We start from the raw sequence: 22,514 nt of genomic DNA on the forward strand, positions 1-22,514 counted from the left end.
ATTTAAATCCTCCCTCTGTCTGGATATATCCCCTCCAGATGCTCAACATCTTCTCATCATAGAAATGAAAGTATCTTAAACCCGCTTTCTCGACTAATCTTCTAGCGCTTGTTTGCAGGTGGGAGTAGTGGGATCTTGAAGCAGTTCTGGGCTGTGATTTTTTGGGTGGTGTTTCTGGCAGAGCCTTGTTCTCTGGCCTTCAGTGGTTATTTGAACTACATATCCCCTACTAAATTATTCTTGTGCAAAAAAAAAAAAAAAAAAAAAAAACCNCTCGTGGGGATTCAGAACTTCCTATATAGCTCAGACAATATTGAGTATAGGGTAAGTTCAGCATCCTTGCCTCTGGAAGATTTACTATATCAATTTTTAGCTGTGGTATTTTGAATAAGAACTATTATGAGCTTGTTAAATATAGAAATACTTAATTTTACAGTCATTCCTAAACAACCAGTGAAATTGGCAATTATATTTGTCAAACAATTTTACCTAGGACTATTCATCAGATAATTAAGGAACCTTATCATATTTACTTTAGTTGTGCTATTTAAAAAGAAAAATTGTTTCATTGACCTAAATTCTGAAATTTTTTGGTTTGCAGACCAGTTAGTATTCTCTAATTATTTAGCCAACTTTTCACCATACTTATGACTGACTGTCTAGCAGGCTTTTTCAAGTCTAATTAAAAATTGACAAAAAGTAAAATATATTACCCATGTACCAAATGAATGGCTCTCGATATTATGTGCATATATAATATGTGCCTAGACTGCATACATATATACATATATGTGTATCTGCCTAGGCACCAAAAATAAGGGGAAAAAATAATGTGAATTGCATTCTATATTTTTGTTTTATAGCCTATTATTTTGTTCTCACTGTAACTGTTTTGGATGACACTCTGGAGGATGGCTATATTACATTTAAATTATTAAACCAGCTTGGAATGGTTGAAGAGCCAAGGCTATATGAGTAAGTACAATTTAGTTTTTTTTTCCTTTCATAAATTAAATGTTTGTTTTCTTGAGCATCTACTTTAAATATAATACAAATGGTGTAAATTTTCTATCCATTGAGCCTTAAAATGTTAGACATTAAAAGAATCTTGGGTGTATATTCCAATTCATTCATTCTATGGAAGAAGATACTGAATATGAAGTCGGCTAACTTGTTTATGTCATACACACCTTAGGAACTACAAATATTAGGGGAAACTTTTTTCCCCTCTCATTCTAAGTCTCATTCCTGTGTTCTTCTTCTCAAACTACCTTGCCTTCTAATTCTCTCTGGTTTTCAGGCAACATTGTGTTCACAGTGATGTGAATAAATGTCTAGTGACTTCTGTTGGTAGAGTGACCCAATCTCAGTTATTTCAGAGAACACTCCCAGCCACAAATCCCACAAATAATAGAAGAGGTTTTGTTTTTACTTAATCTTCTATTTAACTCTTTGTGTATGTATGTATGTGTAGGTATATATACATATTTTTAAAGTTATCTAATCATCTCGAAGAATGTTCTCAGCTTGAATTTGTTGAATGCATATTTGCGTATTTAATATATTCTCAAACTAAGTTCATTCCCTGTTAAACAAAAGAATGATATGAAGGTGTATGCTACTACTAAAATTGTAGTTTCCAACCTACTGTGCTAGACTTCTAGAAATCCATTAAATAATGTAACTTTTCAAAAGGATAACTGGTACCATATCTAGTGATGAAATAAAAGATACACTTTATTTTATTGTGCCTGGACTTAGAACAATTTAGTTTAAGTTTAGACTGATTACTGACGACATCATTAGAATTTCAGGAAGCATAGTTGGTATATCCAATGTTTACTATTGTCATAGTCTAGGTAGTTACAATACCTGAATTGACTAAACCTGATGTGTGATGGGCTTTGGACTTGCATACATCGTGATGTCCAAACTTATTCAACCATTAAAGCAAACCAGAGAAAAGTCTCTGCATGCTTATATATTTGCACATTAGCATTGAAACAATGAAAGTGATGTATGTAATTTTACAGTATTATTATGAACCTCGTTTAAAATCTAAAATGATATTAAAATATAAAAAGTAGCCATAGCTCATAATAAATGAAGTTTGTTTTGTAGATAAATCTTTAAAACCTTGAAATCCACAAAGAAAAATAATAGTAAAAGAAGTATATTATGATAAAATATTGAGAACCTATGTACTGAAGTAATAGAAAGACTACTTCATCATGGGATACTGAGGTCATTCTTGGAAATAATATTCTGAGTATAAGTCAGGGAAAAATTTTTAAACATTAAGATAAACGTATTTTTTAATATTAGATCCTTAAAAATTTAATTTTCTTAAAATGATCAAAGGCATTGCAGATAATTTAGTAGTTGAATAGAACTGGTGATGAGTGAGCATCAATTATTTTTGGTTTTTTCCCTTTCTTCAACTTCCCCTCAGTCACCCAAAGAAGAATATTAAATAAATCAAATTAGGATTTCAGATTCTTCAAATTCTTCATTTATATCAAGGCCCATCTTTTATTAAGAGAAACTTAAGGGGTGCCTGGGTGGCACAGCGGTTAAGCGTCTGCCTTCGGCTCAGGGCGTGATCCCGGCGTTATGGGATCGAGCCCCACATCAGGCTCCTCCGCTATGAGCCTGCTTCTTCCTCTCCCACTCCCCCTGCTTGTGTTCCCTCTCTCGCTGGCTGTCTCTATCTCTGTCAAATAAATAAATAAAAAATCTTTAAAAAAAAAAAAGAGAGAAACTTAAGCTTTTGCCACTTAATTTTGAGCACTGATTGACAGTGTTATAATAATAAATAGTTATTTTATAATAGTTTATTGCTTTACATTGCTTAAAATAGTATATATGTGTGCATATATAAAACACACATATGTGTATGATCCATTATTTATTTATAAGACACATGCTTCCGTAGGTTTTGAATCCACTTATTCAACAGTGTTATTCAGCACCAATGGAGCTTATTCAGGCATTTCACCAAATAATGGGTATTCAAGATAAAATAGCACTGTTATTGTTCTCAAGGAAGTCACAGAATCCTGGAGGAGACTAATGGATATCTATAGCTCTGAGTAATAAGTTCTGTAGTAGCAGAATACTTATGTGCTGTGGGTGTACGGAGGAGGAAGCAAGGAAACATTTGAAGGGGAGAGACTGCAGTCAAGGAGTGGAGAGAGAGAGTGCTTTCAAAGGCATGGAAAGAGGAAAGTACCAGAGTTCAGTAACAGCACAAAGACTATATATAGTCCTAGAGAAGTTGTTTCCAACTTGTTCAGAAGGCAATGAAATTGCGATTCTTGTGATTCTTGATTTCCTTTATAAACATCATTGTCTGTGCAGAATACCATGAAATATTGATGCGTTTGATTCACATACTTGACTTAGTGCATTTTTCATGAAGGAATATAAAACATGGATGACATATGCATGGTAAATATGTCCATTTAAGCCTGGCCAAAGGCTTTATTGTTTTTCTATTAATAATTCTTTGCTAATAGCTTTGGTCATGCTTTGGGATTCTAACTGTTTCAGAAACCAGGGAAGCCAGAGACTTTTAAATGACCTTTTGTTTCCTTTTTCAAAATTGAAAAGGAATATTTATTCACTGTAGAAAATGTGTCATACAATAGAAAATAAGTCATATATAGTTATATCATCCAGGGATGTTCACATTTACTGTTTTGTGTACATCTGTGTCTCCTCCTCTTCCTCTATCTCCTCCTTTCCTTCCTCTTTCTTTTTGCACATACCCCTGTGCAGTATTTTTTTCACTTAGCAAAATTAGGATCTTATCCTGATTTTTATACTGAATTCTACAGCGTAATCATTTTTTATGTCACTGAAAATTACTCACACGTTATAATATGATGCCAAATATATTAATATATCAACATAGGAATTTAAACAGGAGATATCAATTTTGGACATTCTGGTTAGAACAATTCCCTCAGAGGATGAGTAATGGAGAGATTAGAGTGGCACAAGTCCAGAGAGGTGGCTATCGTAATAATTTCTGTGAGAGATAATGGAGGCCTGGACTAAATCCATGGAAGTGTGTGTGTGTGTGTGTGTTTAGGATTTAGAATAGATGTGTTTTTATGATTAACTAAATATGTGAAAGTGAAGGAAAGAAATCAGTTTTGAGGCAAATATTTAAGTTATGGTGCCATTTACTGAGCTAGGAGGTCATGGAGAGGAGCCAATTTAATCATTCAATATAATATCTTGAAAGTTTCTATAAGCCAGTAACTGTACTAGAAATTAGGATACAGTTCTGGACAAATTAAATTGCTGTCTTTACATAATTTCTGTCCAGTGCAGCCAACAGACTTTACAAATACATAATACAAATAAAATGATGATGTTCATCATTCCTCTATTCAAACAATTTTTAATGTGTATCTGGTTGAGCTAGGCACTGTCCAAAGTGCCGAGGATACTGTGATGAGAAAAATAGACATGGTCCTACCCTCATTAAAATTACAGCTTAATGAAGGATATAACAGTAATCAAAAATAAATAAAAATACATAAATAAAATCTGAAAAATGTCTTGAAGCAAATTATAGTGTGTACAGAAATATAAAATAGGGGGTAGTGAGGTCACTTAAAGTTTCTCTAAGGACATTTCATATTAGTTGAGACCTAAATGATAAGCAGGAATTCGTCTGCTTTGCTGTATTCCAGGCAGAAGGGTCAACAAATGCATAGATCCTGAAATAGGAGGGAACATAGCCCATTTTAGGAACTGAAGGAATTTTATAATGTCTTAGAATGGAGGCAGGGAAAGCAAGAGAGATATGAGAGAGGCAGAAAACCCCTAGATTTTGTAAGAACTAGAATTTATAGGGCATATCTAGGATTATATTTTACTCACTGGGCAAATGAAAACCACTAAAGTGTTTTAGTTGGGGCAGCCTGGTTGGAGGTGGGATTGGATCTTTATTTTGGAAAAACAATTTGATCACAGTGAGTTGATGAGGGAAAAGACAGGATGCTGTTGCGAGAATATAGGCAAGAAACAATGGTGTCCTGAGTGCTTGCAGTGGAGATGGAAACTGAGGATGGATTCAAAGCAGATTCAAGATATTTCATAGGTATAGTCAGTAAGAATTTATGATAGATTGGAAGTAGGGTTTGAAAGAGGGGATATCAAGGGTGAATACTAATTGTCTGGCTTGGGTAATAGGTGGTGGCGCCATTTAAAATGATAAAGAAATTTGTAAGCTGTCAGGTTTTGCTTGTTTTTTGGTGAGGAATGGTTGTTGGGGAAGATGTCTTTTAGATTTGAATCTACTGAGCTTTAGATATCCAAGTAGACATGGTGAATAACAGTAGGTATGTGTGTCTGGATCTAAGCAGACGGAGCTCAGTGAGAGGCAGAGATTTGGTGGTCATGAACAAACAGTTGGTATCTGAAACCATTAGGGTGGGTGTGAAATTGTAGGGAAAGATAGCACGTTCCCATCTGGACATACTGACTTTGAAATATCTCTGCGAAATCCAGATAACGTCTTGGACAGAAATTAGAGATATGATCATTGATGTTATAATCCGTGAAAGAGGAGGTAGTAACAGTGCCTGGAGGGATCAGAGATGGGCTTTGAGGTGTGTGATGACAACCTCTTTTGGGCCTAGCTGTTTTGAAGAATCAGGAGGAGGAAATGGTGGGGATAAATGTAAGATGACACAAGTGCTGGGCACGCTCTTCATCTGTCCTACATATGATTGTTGCCTTTGCTCAAGCAAATCATTGTTGCCTTGAAGGAGGATCCTTCAACAGATTCTTTTAAAGATTTATCTATATATTTGAGAGAGAGAGGGAGAAAAATGTAAGCAGGGGGATGGGCAAAGGGAGAGGGAGAATCACAGGCAGTCTTGGCGCTGAGTGTGGAGCCCCATACAGGGCTCAAGCCCGTTACCCTGAGATCACGACCTGAACCGAAATCAAGAGTCAGAAGTTTAACTGACTGAGCCACCCAGGCACCCCAGTACAATAGATTTTTTTTAAATTTTCTTCCTCTCCTCTTCCTTTTTCTTCTCTTCTCTCTTCTTCCCTTGCTTCCTCCTCTCCTCTCCCCCTTCCTCCCATTCTCCCTCCTTTTCTTTCCTCCTCCTCCTGCTCCTCCTTCTCCTTTTTCTTCTTCTTTGGAGTTCCCTTTGTAGTTAAGCAGATCCATATTGATCTAACTGACTCCAGGCCCCCAAGCTTCTGGCACACAAGGATGAGGAATTTGAGTAGAGTGATGAAGAACATTGACATGACTGTGTTTGCGTTCCGGCTTTGCATTCACTAGCTTAGGAATTGCATTTCACTAGCTTATGCTCTGATATTCAGTTTTCTGGTCTGTTAATGGCAATATGAATAGTACCTAATAAAGGGAGTTGTTAAGATAGTTAAATAAAGTCAAGTGTGTCAAACTTTATTACAGTTCTGGGTACACTGTAAATGCTCAGAAAATTGTACTTATTAAATTCTACCTTTATTTTTTCCTTTTGAATCTGAGGCTTTTATAATTATTCCTTTAATTCACAAATATTTGGTAAAATGGCACAGAACAATGAAGAATTATTATTTGAGTATCCAGCCTATTCAGGGAACTATGATAGTTGTTAAGTGTCTAAAAAAAAGAAGCATAAGGGGACTTCTCTAATCTTAAATGTACAATCTAGACACCAAGTCAGAAAGACAAGATGTCCCACTTTTTTCTCAAAAAGTATCCCCAATAATTTTATATGGAGGTGTATATATTATTATTTTATTTTGTTTTAACTTATTTTAAATTAGTTTTTTAAAAATTTTATTTATATTCAGTTAATTAAATTAATTAATTAGTGTATTATTAGTTTCAGAGGTAGAGTTCAGTGATTCATCAGTTGCATGTAACACCCAGTGCTCATTACATCATGTGCCCTCCTTAATGCCCATCACCCAGTTACCCCATCCCTCCAACTCCCTCCCCCTCAGCAACCCTGAGTTTGTTTCCTGTAGTTAAGAGTCTCTTATGGTTTGTCTCCCTCTCTGATTTGTCTTATTTTATTTTTCCCTCCCTTACCCTATGATCCTCTGTTTTGTTTCTTAAATCCCACATGTGAGTGACATCATATGATAATTGCTCTTCTGTGATTGACTTATTTTGCTTAGCATAATACCCTCTAGTTCTATTCATGTCATTGCAAAAGGTCAGATTTAATTTTTTTGATGGCTGAGCAATATTCCATTGTGTGTGTGTACAATGTATTTTTATATATATAAATATATAATGTATTTTATCCATTCATCTGTTGATGGACATCTGGGCTTTTTCGGTAGTTTGGCTGTTGTGGACATTGCTGCTATAATCATTGGGTTGCAGGTGTCCCTTCAGATCACTATGTTTGTATCCTTTGGGTAAATACCTAGTAGTACAATTGCTGGGTCATATTTTAAATTATTTTAATAAATACTTTAACAAATATTTTATTGCTTGGCCTTTTTCCTTTAAGATTATTCTTTCCATCCTGCATTGTTAACATTACATTGACTTTAGAGTTAAATTATATTTTACTAATATGCTGAGCATATTAAATTCTCTCTTTAGGAAGAAGAGATCATTTAATGAGCTCCAAGAAGTCAAGATTCTTGCTCAATTTTTAAATGATGTTGTAAATATTTCAAGCATTGGTTTGGCATATTCTCAGGGCTCAAATTTGCAGTGTTTCACAGGCAGATACAACATCCAACGTATCATGTTACAATCACTTACATATCCAGAAAGGTAAGAAAACTAAATTTTGGTTTCAGTGTATAATCTTTTATACTTGAAAATATTGGTATGCTAAGAGATGTTTTAAGAGTTTATGTATTCAAATATCTGTTTATTGTGCATTTCAGATTATATTTTACATAAATATTAGAATATCTAAGAGGTACAAAATACACTTTTTTAAAAATGAAAATTAGTTTGAATGGAGCTTAGTTTGGAATCACATTACCTAAGCAAAGAAAAAAAACAATCATTTCATTAGCCACAATAAAAATGAAAAAAAAAGAGACGAATATCTGCCTTAGAAGTTGATCAATAATTTCATATATATACATATATTTTTACAAAGTGGATGAGATTCCTTTTATACAATTCTTTAGAAGGGGTTTAATGGCTGAAAACTCTGTAATGAGGCATATGGTCTTAGAGGTTGACGTCACCATGACTTTCAATGATTTTTCTCTTTCCCTTAAATTTATTTTTATTTAGGAAGAGAAAAAAAAGTGCATTTTCATCTTTGTATCTAAGATTCTACATATCATTGGGAATGCAACCCCAACAATATATTGACAGAAGTGAAGCTCTAGCATATATTCAATAACAGCATGAGGAAAATCTGATTCTACACTTTAATTTTACCATCATATATCTTGGCTTGTCTGTTGTATCACAGATACCTCCATTCCACATCATGACTTGATGGGGTTTTTTGGGAAGATGATAGACTCCAGCAGTATTTTTCTTAGTCCATTTAATATGCTTTTCTTAGTTCTGTATTCTCATAACTGAAGAGGTTTTCCTACTATCCTTGTCCCCACAATATTGATATACATGTTCACCACAGCAGAATTCATATTCCCACAGAAACACCTCTGTGAAAGCACTAAGAACCACTAAGACCTCTTTAATGAGTTGACCATTTGTCTATTTGGATATGTGACATGTGATTTGTTCCAACTATGAGTGTCAACTGAGAGCCAATAGCAATGGGTTTGTGGATTACTAGAAATCTCTCTTCTTTAGCTGGCAGTAGAGCCTTCTTTTTATTTCTTTTTATGTTTCTGTATTTATATACTTGATTCCCTAATTACCTTTCTATGAATGTTGCACATAGTAAATAAGAATTTTTAGAGAATAAAAATAATAAATGATAAGAATATGCATTTAGCTGAGGTCTGTATCAAAAGAGGAGAATGGGGGGAGGCACCTGGGTGGCTCAGTTAGTTAAGCATCTGCCTTCGGGTCAGGTCATGATCCTGGGGTCCTGGGATCAAGCCCCATGTCAGGCTCCCTGATCAGCAGGGAGCCTGCTCTTCCCTCTCCTCCTGTGCCTCTCCCTGCTTGTTCTCTCTCTCTCTTCAAAAGAAATAAATGAAATCTTTTTAAAAATTAAAAAAAAATAGAAAGAGGAGAATTGGAAAGATTCTTTGAAGTGAAAATTATTTTGTAACTTTTGGCATGAAAATAGTCACTCAAAAGTCAGTAAGTAAGATGTCATAATAGTGGAAAAAATCTAGGAATAAGTTTACTATTCTTTGTCTTTGATTGAAATGCCTACAAAAAAATAACAAAATACATAGAACTTTTCAGCTAGGAATATTAGCAACATTATTCCCCACCAAAGTATACCAGAGAGAGACAGACAGACACACATCAGGGGGGTCATGTTTGAAGGACTAGAGCTCAAGATTTTTAATCTTCAACTGATCTCTGTATTTATTACCTTTTTTAAGACATTATTTATTCCCCACCCCCTGTATTTATTATCTTAAAGATGCAAAGCTTCTACTAAACATAAGAATGCAAACTATAGGGGCACCTGGGTGGCTCAGTCGTTAGACGTCTGCCTTCGGCTCAGGGCGTGATCCCGCATTATGGGATCGAGCCCCGCATCAGGCTCCTCTGCTGGGAGCCTGCTTCTTCCTCTCCCACTCCCCCTGCTTGTGTCCTCTCTCTCTGGCTCTGTCTCTCTCTCTCTCTGTCAAATAAATAAATAAAATCTTAAAAAAAAAAAAAAAGAATGCAAACTATATCCGTAGTCCCCCAAAGCTAAGTTTTAAAGGGCCCAAGCTTGTTGCACCATCATATCCCCTTAGTCTTCCCCATTAACAGCTCTCTGAGCATAAGGAAGGTGAGTATGAACAGAGAAGTTTAGAGGTTGTAATTTTATGTCTTCTGTTTCTGGTACTTAAATGTAAAGAATTCATATTGTCTCAGAATACAGTCTTCTCCCTATATATCATATATGGAAAGAGAAAAAAACGTTTCCTTTTCAGTCTGAGAATGTAAACAAAATACACTTTCTAATAGCTATGGACATTTGCCAGTTAAGGCAAAACATTAATTAACCACCACCCGACGTGTTTCACCAAATGGCTTATTCATTAAAGAACTTGCCCCTGCTGCTCGAGGTGAAGCAAGATGCCAGCTCCAACCCCTTGTCCCCCACCCTATATTGTCTAGCCATGTTTTTTTTTTTTATTGTTGTTGTGGTAAGAGCATTTAACATGAGATTTACTCTCAACAAATTTTGAAGTGCTCTATTATTTACTATAGGCATGATATTGTGTAGTGGAAAAACAAGCAAACTCTTACTACTACAAAAGACAGAAAATCCAACCCCAAATCCCTAAAGATAAAGGGGGCATGTAGCCAGATGTATCTGAAAATCCCATGGAAGATAATGGCTCCTGGCTTAGCTGCATTCAAAGGACCAAGCACATTGCTGTGCTAGCTCCTGGTTTTGCCATTCTCACTGCTTCATCCTCAGTCTTTGTAATACCAACTTGGCTGCTACTTGATTCCAAATTCAAATCCCCTGTGGATGGGTGGGGAAAGAGTTCTCTTTGCAAGTCACTGACTTTGGGCAAGTGCATACCTTTGAACCTCACACTGTGGTCAGGGAAGTAGATTCTTCTGATTGGCCAGGGAAATAAGTCCTTTGATTTATGCTTGCTTAGCGACAAGATGGGATCACATTCAATCAAAGTTTATAAATTGAGAGTAGGATGAAGAATGTTAAAGGTAATATTACCAGAGAAGATAATATTACCTGTAAGGTGAAAAAAATAACAGGACACTACAGAAAGACTGAAAATATTTTGATAAATCAGGCAAAACATTAATTAAAAGTAGATTAGCTTGTAATTTATCTTACTGAAGTTAAATATTGATTTAACAACGAAAAACTCAGTATGATTTTGATTGGCTGTTAACCTGTGAATGAAGGCGGTAAATGAATAGCTAAGCTGCATCACTCAAGTTCAGATTTTTCAAGATCTGTATACTTCAAATGATTTTGGAGTAAGTTAGGTTTTTTAAGTGGTTATATTTATTGTTCTGGATAGCTATAAGGTAATATTTTGCCTGATAAGACAACTTGAGTTGAACATTGTACTAACTCCTCAAATAGTTTACTCCAATATATCGTGGAGGGTTGATGTATAACTTCAGACATTTTGTCCTTTTTCAAATTAATTTAATATTTAAATCGACAATTTTGTAGCTTTGCCCTAAATGCCTTACTTCCTTCCTGTTAACTTCCCTAGTTATTTAACACTGCATTTCGTTGAATAGTTTCAACATTTAGTAAACCATTTTCAAGATGAATAATAGTGGTTAAGTGTGTTTAGATTTACTACACCCCAGACACTGCTTTTGCAACCTTTGCAACACCTCTCTGAGGTAAGTATTTTCTTTGTTTCTAAGGGAACAGAAACGGAGAGGCTTTATATAACAAGTCTAAGGTTTCTCAGCTGAGAAGGGCCTGTGCAATGATTTGAAGCCAGACTTTTTTGGGGTTTTTATTTTTATTATTATTATTTTTTATTTATTTATTTTTTATTTTAAAGATTTTATTTATTTATTCGACAGAGATAGAGACAGCCAGCGAGAGAGGGAACAAGCAGGGGGAGTGGGAGAGGGAGAAGCAGGCTCATAGTGGAGGAGCCTGATGTGGGGCTCGATCCCATAACTCCAGGATCACACCCTGAGCCGAAGGCAGACGCTCAACCGCTGTGCCACCCAGGCGCCCCTTTTTGGGGTTTTTAATGTTGTTGTTTTCTTTTCTTTCAGTTGCTGTTATTTTGATAGGAATAAACATTTTTTTCACTAATTAATATAGTGATTTATTCCCATTATGGAGTATTTGAAAAATTTAATTCAAATGTAATGTTACAACCAGGAGCTATCACTATAATATTTTGTCATGCTTACTTAGCATCACACATGTTACAAGTAAATCATGAATCTAATTGTTTACATTAAATGGTAAGCCAGCTTCTGTGGAGAATGGTGCAGTGTACTCCCTGCAGGAGCTGCTGGCATCACTATTCACATAGGTAACGAGGCGAACAGAATGTACTTGGAGCCGTGCAATACCATGGTCTTGATCAGAAGCATTTTTTTCTTCCAACATGTAAATTAATGGCTGCCATTATATTCCATCTTTTGTGGACTATTCAAATTAGTCTTTCCTTTATTGTTAGGCATTTGGGGGCTTCCCCCCCCCAATGCTTGATTATCATAAATACTGACTATCTATGCTTAGAAAACTATCTGCACGGCAAACAACTTCCTTGTTCTATATTCATAGAGGGAACATCAAGGAGGAAAAACATTTGCAAATCCTCCACCCCAGCACATGATGTTCAGACGTGGTTGATATAGGTTGTTGGTGAGCCTACAGACAGTGGTTGCTTTCTCCATGCATTTCTCCTTTTTATGTCCCTTATCATATGGGGAAAGGAAAGAGTAAAAAAGCAGACAGGTGTGTCCATGATTATATGTGACTCCCTATATTCTTAATCATTTTTGCATAGACAGCTGTTGTACACAATTCATTCATTGGTTAATAAGTAAAAATTAGGGTAAAGAAATTGGAAGAGGCTATAGAACAAAAAATAAGCATGTGTGTAATTTCAATTTTTATGTAAAATCTTAACAGTGGATAGGCCATGAAAATTTACTGAATTTACAAAATTTAGTTGCAGTTGTTTCTATTCGGCGGGGTGGGGGGCAACCTAAAATACATTTTGTGGGTGGTTAGCAAAATTCTTAACATTCCTTGCTGGCTGGGGATGCTAACAGATGCTTGGATGAAATGTATGCTTTAAGTTTAATTACCTAGATAATTGCCATAACCGTTTAGTTGCTTTTTCTGTTTAGATCTGTCCATACAGATAATGTGCAATTAATGAGAATTAGCGCTGCCAAATTATTGGGAATGTGAGTTTTAAAAATGTGACACCTTATGGTCCAGATAAACTGTGTATGCTTTCAGCCAGTAATTATCGCTCTGTAACAAACTCTGAGACTACAGCACAGATCTCCTTCAGGATGTTTCCAGTAGAGTAGGGCCTTTGAACTTAGGGACTGAGGAATATTCACAGCGAAGGTGACCTGGGATGACTTCCTGAGAAAAGTTGAACTAAAGCTACTTTTTAAAACTCTACTGAACAGTAAAATGTACTCCTTTTGGCGTATGGTTTCATGAGTTTTGATACATTCATGAAGTCATGTAAGGACCATCACATTCAAGATACAGGACATTTCCATCAATGACAAAAACTGCCTTGTGCTACCCCCCTTATTTTCAACCCCATTCCTACTCCCTGGCATGCGCTGTCTCTAGTTTTGCCTTTTCCAGAACATTGTATAAATGGAACCATAATAGTATGTAGCCTTTTGAGTATGGCTTTTTTTCACTTAGCTTCGTACATTCAAAATTTATGCATTTTGTTGCTTATACCAACGGAATGTTATTGATGAATAGTATTCCATTGTATGTATATACCACGGTTCTTTTATCCACTCACCAGTTTGAAGACATATGGTTTGTTCACAGTTTTTGATATCTATCTATGGATAAAGCCAACATAAATATTTGCATGTAGGTTTTTATGTGAACATAAGCTTTCATTTCCCTTGGATAAATACCTAGAAGTGAAATTGCTGGGTCATACTGTAAGTGTATGTTTAACGTTAGAGGAAACTGCCAGACTGTTTTCCAAAGTGACTGTACATTTTGCATTCCCACTGGCACTTAGCAGAGTTCCATTGCTCTCCCACATCATCAAAGACTGCACCTTCCCCAGTGTTTTTGTTGTTTGGTTTTTCTTTTCTCCATACTAATAGGTGTCTAGAATATCTAGATATCTGGATTTCTCAAATGACGAATGATGTTGAGGGCTTCTGCCATTTAATTGAGGTATTTTCATCATTTAGTTACATGTGATTGATACGGTTGGGTTTAAATCTATCATCTTACCATTTTGTTTTCTATTTGTCCCATCTGTTCTTCACTCCCAGTTTTGTCATCGTCTGCCTTCTTTTGGATAAAGAGTAGTCTTATGATTACATTTTATTTCCTTATTGTGGTATTATTATTATTATTAATTCTCTGATTATTTTAGTGGTTTCTTTGGGCTTTATATTATAATCCTTAATTTATCAGAGTCCACCTTCAAGTGAATTTTACCACTTCACATTTAACATGAGAACGTTACAGTAGATTAATTTCATTTCTCTCATCCTAGCTTTTATGTTGTTGTTAGCATACAATTTACTTGTACATATGCTAGAAACTCCATAATACAGTATATCATTTTTGTTTAAAGAGTCATTCTATTAGCGATATGAATAATTAGGAAAAGTCACCATTTCTGGTGTACTTCTCACTATTATGTGGATGCATATTTTTATGTGGTATAATTTACCTTTGGGCTAAAGGAGTTCCTTTAAGGGTTTTGTGTGTTTGGTTGGTTTTTGTGTTGTTTTATGTGATAATGTGGGTCTGCTGGTGTGAATTCTTTCAACTTTTGTGTACCTGAAAAAGTCTTTATGATGCCTTCATTTTGAAAAATCATTTCTCTGGATATAGATGTCTAGTTTGACAGGGTTTTTTTGTTTTGTTTTGTTTTTTGTTTTATTTATTTATTTATTTTTATTTTATTTTTTTAAAGATTTTATTTATTTATTTGACAGAGAGAGAGACAGCCAGCGAGAGAGGGAACACAAGCATGGGGAGTGGGAGAGGAAGAAGCAGGCTCCCAGCAGAGGAGCCTGATGTGGGGCTCGATCCCAGAACGCCAGGATCTCGCCCTGAGCCTAAGGCAGACGCTTAACGACTGAGCCACCCAGGCGCCCCTATTTTTATTTTTTTTTAACTTCCATTAAAGATGTTGCTGGACTGTCTTCTACCATGAATTGATCCTAATGAGAAATCTTTTACTCTCCTTCTTTTGTTCTTGTGAAGATTATGCACCTTTTTTGCTCTGGCTGGTTTTAAGATTGTCTCCTTACCACTGATTTTAAGAAGTTTAGTTATGATGTGACTTGTAATTTTCTTCATACCTCTTGTGTTTGGCATTTGTTGACCTTCTTGGACCCGAAGGTTTATAGCTTTCATCAAATTTCATTTAAAATCATAATTTTTTTAAAAATATATTTTCCCAAGTTCCTTCTCTCTCCTTTCCCTTTGGGGATTCCAATTTCAAGTTCGTTAGGCTGCTTGAGGTTATCCCACAGCTCACAGATGCTCTGTTAATTTTTAAATTTCATTTTCTCTCTGTATTTTATTTTGAATAGTTTCTGTTGCTATGTCTTCAAGTTCACTGTTATTCTGCAATGTTTAATCTGCTATTAATCCCATCCAGGGTATTTTTCATCTCAGACATAGTAGTTTTCACCTCTGAAAGTTTGATTGGGATCTTTTTATATCTCTCATGTCTCTATTTAACTATTTGAATGCATGGAATAAAGTTATAATAATTCTTTTAGTGTCCCCTGCTATTCTCACATCTGTGCTAGTTCTGGTTTGGTTTCAATGGCAACCCTCAGATGGGCCCATTTTCCTGCTTTGCATGGTTGGTAATTTTGAAGGTTGATGATCTTTGATAATATAACAAAAATCTACTTTTGCTGGCACCTAAAACTCTTAAGAAGATTGAAGTATTACCATTTTACATTTACTGTTATAGTATTAAAATTAAAATTTCAAGATGCCTTTATTATTTCAAATGGAAGATACTGTAGTATTCTGTATCAGTTTTTATAATAAAAAATGAATGTCTATATTTTATTAGTTTTATTTTTTTATTTTTATTTTTTAAAGATTTATTTATTTATTTATTAGACAGAGAGAGACAGGCAGTGAGAGAGGGAACACAAGCAGGGGGAGTGGGAGAGGAAGAGGCAGGCTCCTAGTGGAGGAACCTGATGTGGGGCTCGAACTCTGGGATCATGCCCTGAGCCGAAGGCAGATGCTTAATGACTGCGCCACCCAGGCGCCCCCATATATTTTATTACTTTTAAACACATTAGCAAATGTAGAAAATTGCTTTATTTAAAAATTGAATAACTTAACCTAAAAATGCTATTGAATATTTTAAGAACTTGTTTGATGGTGTCCTAACGAAGCTAGAAGGAGCCTGGGAGCAATGTACCTCTTGAACTAGAGCAATGCATTTGTCAAGTAAAGGTGAGCTGTCAGCACCCGTGCAGCTGAATTGCCCCTTTTCCTTGACTAAGTTGCTATTGCTCACATAGGAGCATTTTTTTCCTTAGCTCCTTCCCTGAACTTTAACCAATCTTTTCTTATTCTACTTGATTACTTTTTTAAGGATTTTAAGAAGGTTTTTAAAGTTTTTTTAAGACATCAACAGGAAGATAAAAACTAGACAAGATGTGATTCATCACAGTGACTTGACTTTTCAGAAGTCTTCAAATGCTAAATACACAATCTCTCCAAGATATAGAATTCTTTCTGATTATTATCTCCATTTTAGTAGGTGGAAGAGAGGACTGATTAGATTATTAGAAAATCTCTGTATGCAATTAAGCCCAATTCTTCGATGGTGGCTATCACGGTAGAAAAAATGGCCTAGCCACTAAGCACTGAGTTCAGATTCAGCTATTTCAGTATCCAAAAATATCTCCCATATAACGTAACTATCCGACTGAAGTATCAAGCAGAGAAGAAATTGAAACACAGAGAGTTTTTTCTTTTTCATAAATATTGTGTCTGCTTCATCCCTGGATAGCCAAATGAGATGGAATGGAAACGATGCCATAGGTTTGTCCCTGCATTTGGAAAACTAATTAATTACAGACATTGAATATTCTAATGTTTATGAGGAAAAAATATAAACTTTGCTGCTTTTTACTAACGGTTATTTTTCTCTCTTTCTTTTTCTCTTTCCACAGACCACCACTTTGCATATACAATTTTGTACTTAAAGAAGATAAGGAAGTATTTCTTAGTCCAAGCACATGCACATCAAAGAAAATATAAAATGTCTTCTTCCATCAAATAAAAAAACTTGTGTGTGAATTAAAGAACTTGTAAATGGGAACAATGTATTCTTTTAGAATGCGTTGTTCAATCTGGGATTCAGATATTTCTACTTCCAGAATAAATATTTGAAATAAAAAATATAGAAAAATATTAAAGTGCATATGGTAAAGCATTCTGAATATATTCTTTTTTTTTTTTTAAGAATTTATCTATTTTATTTGAGCAGGATGAGGGAGAGAGAGGGGGCAAGCAGACTCCATGCTGAGTGTAGAGCCCGGTCTTGATCCTGTAACCCTGAGCACATGACCTGAGCCAAACCAAGAGTCAGATAACCAACTAAGCCACACAGGGACCCCACATTCTGAATATACTCTAAAAGCTCTTTATTTCTGTTTACCTCAATCAAATGTTTATCACTGACTGTTTCCCTTAATTACTTATTAATAACAGATACTGCGTTTTCAGAAAAAAAAAGAGAAGCCGATTGCTTCAATACACTGTCTAAATAGTATCATTCTCTACTTCTCAGGCTGCAGTAGTAAAATGAGTGAGTATGTATATTTTTAATTGTAGATTTGTCACTTGGAGAAGTCACTGGGATTAATGTAAATCTTGTAAACATAAGTATAACTTCTGTTTAGTGATCCATTTGGCATTTAGTACTCCATTTGATCTATTTTGCATCGTAAATAAATTTGTTTCTATGGAGCACAATAATATTATGGGTCTGTAATGCTTCAGGTCAAATCTTGGGTCCACTTACTGATGGTGTAAACTTGAGTAGCTAAACTTACCTCACAATGTCTCAGTCATCTAAGAATTTTTGTGAAGATTAAGTCAAGATTTTGACTAGTGTCTGCCCGTAATGATAATAATAATAAAAATAGTTATAGCTAACACATACATCACTGTCTTCCTACACAGTTTAATAATATATATATAAATGAATTATTAAATGAGTTGAGATATATATATATATAAACTCATTTAATCCTTACAAAAACCCTATGTGGTTGGCCTGTTATTTCTACTGATGAAGAAAGTGAAGGATTCCTGGGGCCTCAGCTCCCTCTCACTTACGTCTGAATACTCCCATGGTTTGTTTCATGTATGTTTCTAGACTAATCTGTCTATTACAGTCAGTCTCTATGCTTTTGACTTCTTGGTATATTAGTTTTCTGGGGCTTCCATAACGAAATACCACTGAAAGGGTGGCTTAAACAACACAATTTTATTTTCTCATAGTTCTGGAGGCTGAAAGTCTAAGATCAAGGTGTCAGTAGGCTTGATTTCTTCTGAGGCCTTTCTCCTTGACTTGCAGAGGCTGCCTTCTTGCTGTGCCCTCACATGGTCTTTTCTCTGTGGATGGTGTCTCTTTCATGTGCCTGAATTTCCTCTTCCTATGAAAACACCAGTCAGGTTGGGTGAAGGCCCACCCTAATGGACTCATTTTAATTTAATCATTTATTTAAAGACCCCCATCTCCAATTATAGTCACATTATGAGGTACTGGGGGTTAGGGCATCAGTATATGAATTGGGGGGGCACAGTTCAGTCTATAACACCTGCCATGACTCATTAGTTCCACAATGATGACCTTTGCCTAATAAGTCTTTTGAAGATTAATTGGGACCATTGTGTGAAGACCCTTGATGTATTAGATGTGTGTTCCAGGCAGAAACAAGTAGAAGGCTCCTCACTTTTTGTCTAGGGATCTGATCAGTGCAGCCTGTACCCCCCGACTGTCCGACAGTCCTTGAAGACAGCTCCTTCAGTTTCTGTTTCAGCCCTTCACTCCACAGGCCTCAGACTCAAGTTTGCAGAGATACCTGTTTTCTCCTCTCTGTCAGGTAGGCATTTGCTCATAGACTTCCTACATTCTTAAACAAAACTACAAACCCTAATGTAATTTCACTTTTCTAATCCCCTCCAGTTAATTTGCCAGATAGCCCTAGCAACTTTCAAGTCTCAGTTTGTGATATTAATGACATTTAAAATTAAATAAAATTCACTATAGATATATTATGAGGAGGAGAAATTCTATTCCAGTGTTCCTGGTTGCTTGGGTCTCTGGGTAATAGAGAGACTTATAGCATATTAACGGATCCTGCAAACCTCATAATAAAACTTCCTTGCCATAGGATCTCCCAGGGAAAACTTGAAGGCATAAACTTACAAAATGTTTATAGGTTTCTATATTGCAATAACTTCTCCAGGATCCTAATTCTTCCCATCTTTTTTTTTTTAATAAAGGCAGATAAGGGAAGAAGACTTTGACTCCTCTGACCTCAAGTTCATAGTCTTCAAGCAATATTTTTAATCGTATTTGGTTTTTTTTTAATTTGTGGAAATCATAGATCAAAAATAGAAGAGGAAAAAATGCACTTTTTGGAGGATCATAAAGTTTCTACAGCAATTATCTGGGACAACAAAAGGTACACGTAGACATTATGCACAAAATACGTTATGCCAGGCTGCTTTGAAGGCATGATGTTCTGGAACAGATAGAAAAGGAAGCAAAGAGATGAGATGTTTAGATTCTTTGTCCTTCAGAATGCCTACTTGGCATGAATCATAAAATCAGACTCAACCTTGTCTTTCAAAGTCCTCTCAACAACATAGTTTTATTATTTTTAAGTTAATTTTAGGATTTATCTAATTAAATACTATATTAGTGTTTTATTGATGTGCCTTCTTAGTGTTTCCGTGCAATAATAAACTTTATATTTACAAAAATAATCAGCAAAGCAAGAAATCATGCCTTTGTTCCCACAGTGGTTGACTGAAATGACAAGGAAGTATAATCCTTGACCAATTGGATTTCATTTAGCAAACTATACATTTTAAAAAGCCCAAATTGCATCATTTATAAGCTGTAATACTATTCTAATGTACTGGATAATTGTTTAATTTGTGTGTACGTGTGGCCAAAATAGACAAGGCACAATTATAAGAATACTTACTTATAATTAGTTACATTCATAAAAGTGTTGTTGTGGGTCATAACATTTATGACCTCTGTATTAATCCTATTTTTTGACATTATTATAATATTAATAGCAAACACATAATGCATACTTACTACGGACCAGTCTATGATTGACTGATTAATAGTAAGATCTACGCCCAGGGTGGGGCTTGAACTCACGATCACAAGATCAGGAGTCACATGCTCTACCAACTGAAGCAGCCAGGTGCCCCACCAGCCTGTGTTTTAAGTATTGACTTGCACTATTTCATTTAGTGCTTAAAAATGCCCTGCAAGTTAGATACTTTTATTACCTTCAGTGACCAAGGGGAATAAAAGAGGAAAAGGAAATCTTTGATCAATTGACAATACTTGAAAGATATATTTGTTGTATGTTGGCTATTGAGTATGTAATAGGCATTAGGTAAATGTCTGTGGATGAATAAATGGATGGATGTGTGAACAGGAAGTCAAGGCCACTGGAAAAGAAGCATAGGGCAAAAAGAAGAGCCTGACTCAAAAACTGTGATGTGGTTGGTGAGTGCCTGCCAACTGCCAAGGGGCTTGCTGAATGTAACCCTTCTAGCAAATCACCAGACACATGTGCTGGTTTTCTGGAGTATGCTTTTAGGATCTTAGTATGAAGACCCTGTTAAAAGTTACCAAATACCTGAGTCCTGCCCCAAGGAAATATAATCTGCTTCTCCAGGTGGCATAAACAATGCTGTCAGAGAACATCAGTGGAAGACTTTGGGGTTATGAAATGTAGGACTTCAAAGCACAGATAACATTTTCATTCATAATTTCTTTTTTCCCATGAACATGTGGTACATGAAAAAAGAAGAAAATATGGGAGGTGAACAGCTGGTTATGCAGATGGTGTTGAATTGAATTTGGATTTCTGTATCATGGCTTAAGTTTCTGGAATGCTAGGCTCTTGGCTAGGGGTAGAATTATTTCTCACGGGGACATGGAAGAATGTGTTTGCATGTGGGCTAGCAGTCATGATTAAAGTGTTTCAAATGGAACATAATATTGCAGAAAGTGTTTGAAGATTCAAAGCAACAGATCATTCCCCCAGATTCTCTAGGACTCCGTTGAACACTTTTCCAGCTTTCCTGTTTGATCCCCATTAGCACCTTCCAATTCTTAACTCAGATTTGTCCTCACTTCTCACTTGGTCCTTTTCTTGGCCTTTTCCATAGTTAACTTGTTATGTCTCACCAAATCACTTCTTCCTTTGCTTTCACCTCCTCCTGTGTTTCCCAGAGATGATATTTTATGTCCCTGTTACAGCATGGGCTATTAACTCTTCGCTTACTTGTCTATATCCATCACAAGGATGTGATCTTCCTGAGTAGGACATTTTGTATTATACATCTTTGTATTTTCAGGGTTTAGACCAATGCCTTGACTGTTTCAGGGGTCTCATAAATATTTGTTGAATGATAAATGCAGAATTAAATGAAGCAGTAAGTTTCTTTTCAGCTTTGTCAGGAAGAGTAGGCAGTCACCATTTGATTGCAGGCTATTTAGAAGAACAAAATGTTACAAGTCGTTCTGGTTGGAGATCACAGAGCTCTACAGTACAGCAAATTTAAGATTATCTGTGTGTTAAACTCTTTTCTAAAAATATAGTAAAACCAGATTTTAACATTAGATGATGTTAGTCAAGACAGAGTACTTAAGAACAATTTGCATTTAGAACTGAATTCAAAAAAATTCTTCCACATAAATCATTAAAGTATTAAAACACTAACACTCAGAACACATAGAAGAATGATAAAATTCAGGTCTTTTGAAAACAACTCCCTGGAAAAGGAAACAATTTAAAGGTTAAAAAAAAAACCAAAATCTGCAGCAGGCGTAGATTCTGAAATCACTGGACCTTTGTCAGTTGAACTTGCCATAAGCTATCAAAGGGTTTTTTACTCTCCAATACATGTTAGTGTTGTGTTACACTTTAACATTTGGTAGGAGAGGTGCTTAATTGGGAAAATAGCTATAGAAAAAGTTTTCAAGATGAGGGTTGTCAAAGTAAATGAAGAAGGAAGGACTTAGAAAGTGGGCTTACTCTTAGCAAAGACTCTTTTAATTGGGAGGGGGTATGAGATGAGAGAGAGAGTGACAAAGAGAATTAGAATATATATTAAGAATACACTTTATCTTAATGATCAAACTAAGTGTATTCTTAGAACCACATGACCTAGGACACCACCCCCAAGAAACTTTCATTCTGAAACACAAGATACAATTTCTGTGAAATAATGAGTTACTTATCATAAGGACTATCTTATTTCAACCATATTTTCCCGCAATCTGTACCAAAGAAAACAACACTTGACCAATATTTATAGATTTGAATATAGGTGCAGTTTTAATATAAAGTAAAGAAAAATTTGGAAGACACCACAGGGTTATGATGATGGCAGCCAACAGTGATAGATTCACCGTTACCTCTCTTTCATTTGAACAAGTCAAGGAAA

At 35.5% G+C, this 22,514-nt stretch overlaps 1 protein-coding gene across 2 annotated transcripts in view; it reads left to right on the plus strand.

Annotated features, from left to right (window-relative positions):
- Positions 1-17,094, plus strand: part of LIPI (lipase I) — a 57,751-nt gene extending 40,657 nt beyond the window's left edge. Inside the window, exons 9-11 of one of the 2 annotated variants that reach the window (XM_034656787.1) lie at positions 864-975; positions 7,601-7,777; positions 16,970-17,094. In XM_034656787.1, the coding sequence (XP_034512678.1) occupies positions 864-975; positions 7,601-7,777; positions 16,970-17,057 (377 nt within the window). In that variant the 3' untranslated portion in view covers positions 17,058-17,094. The remainder of the gene's footprint in view (positions 1-863; positions 976-7,600; positions 7,778-16,969) is intronic. The other variant, XM_034656792.1, reaches the window with a different exon arrangement.
- The last annotated feature ends 5,420 nt before the right edge of the window (positions 17,095-22,514 follow it).

Source organism: Ailuropoda melanoleuca, chromosome 1 (genome assembly GCF_002007445.2).
Source record: "Ailuropoda melanoleuca isolate Jingjing chromosome 1, ASM200744v2, whole genome shotgun sequence".
In the NCBI taxonomy this organism is placed as follows: domain Eukaryota; kingdom Metazoa; phylum Chordata; class Mammalia; order Carnivora; family Ursidae; genus Ailuropoda; species Ailuropoda melanoleuca.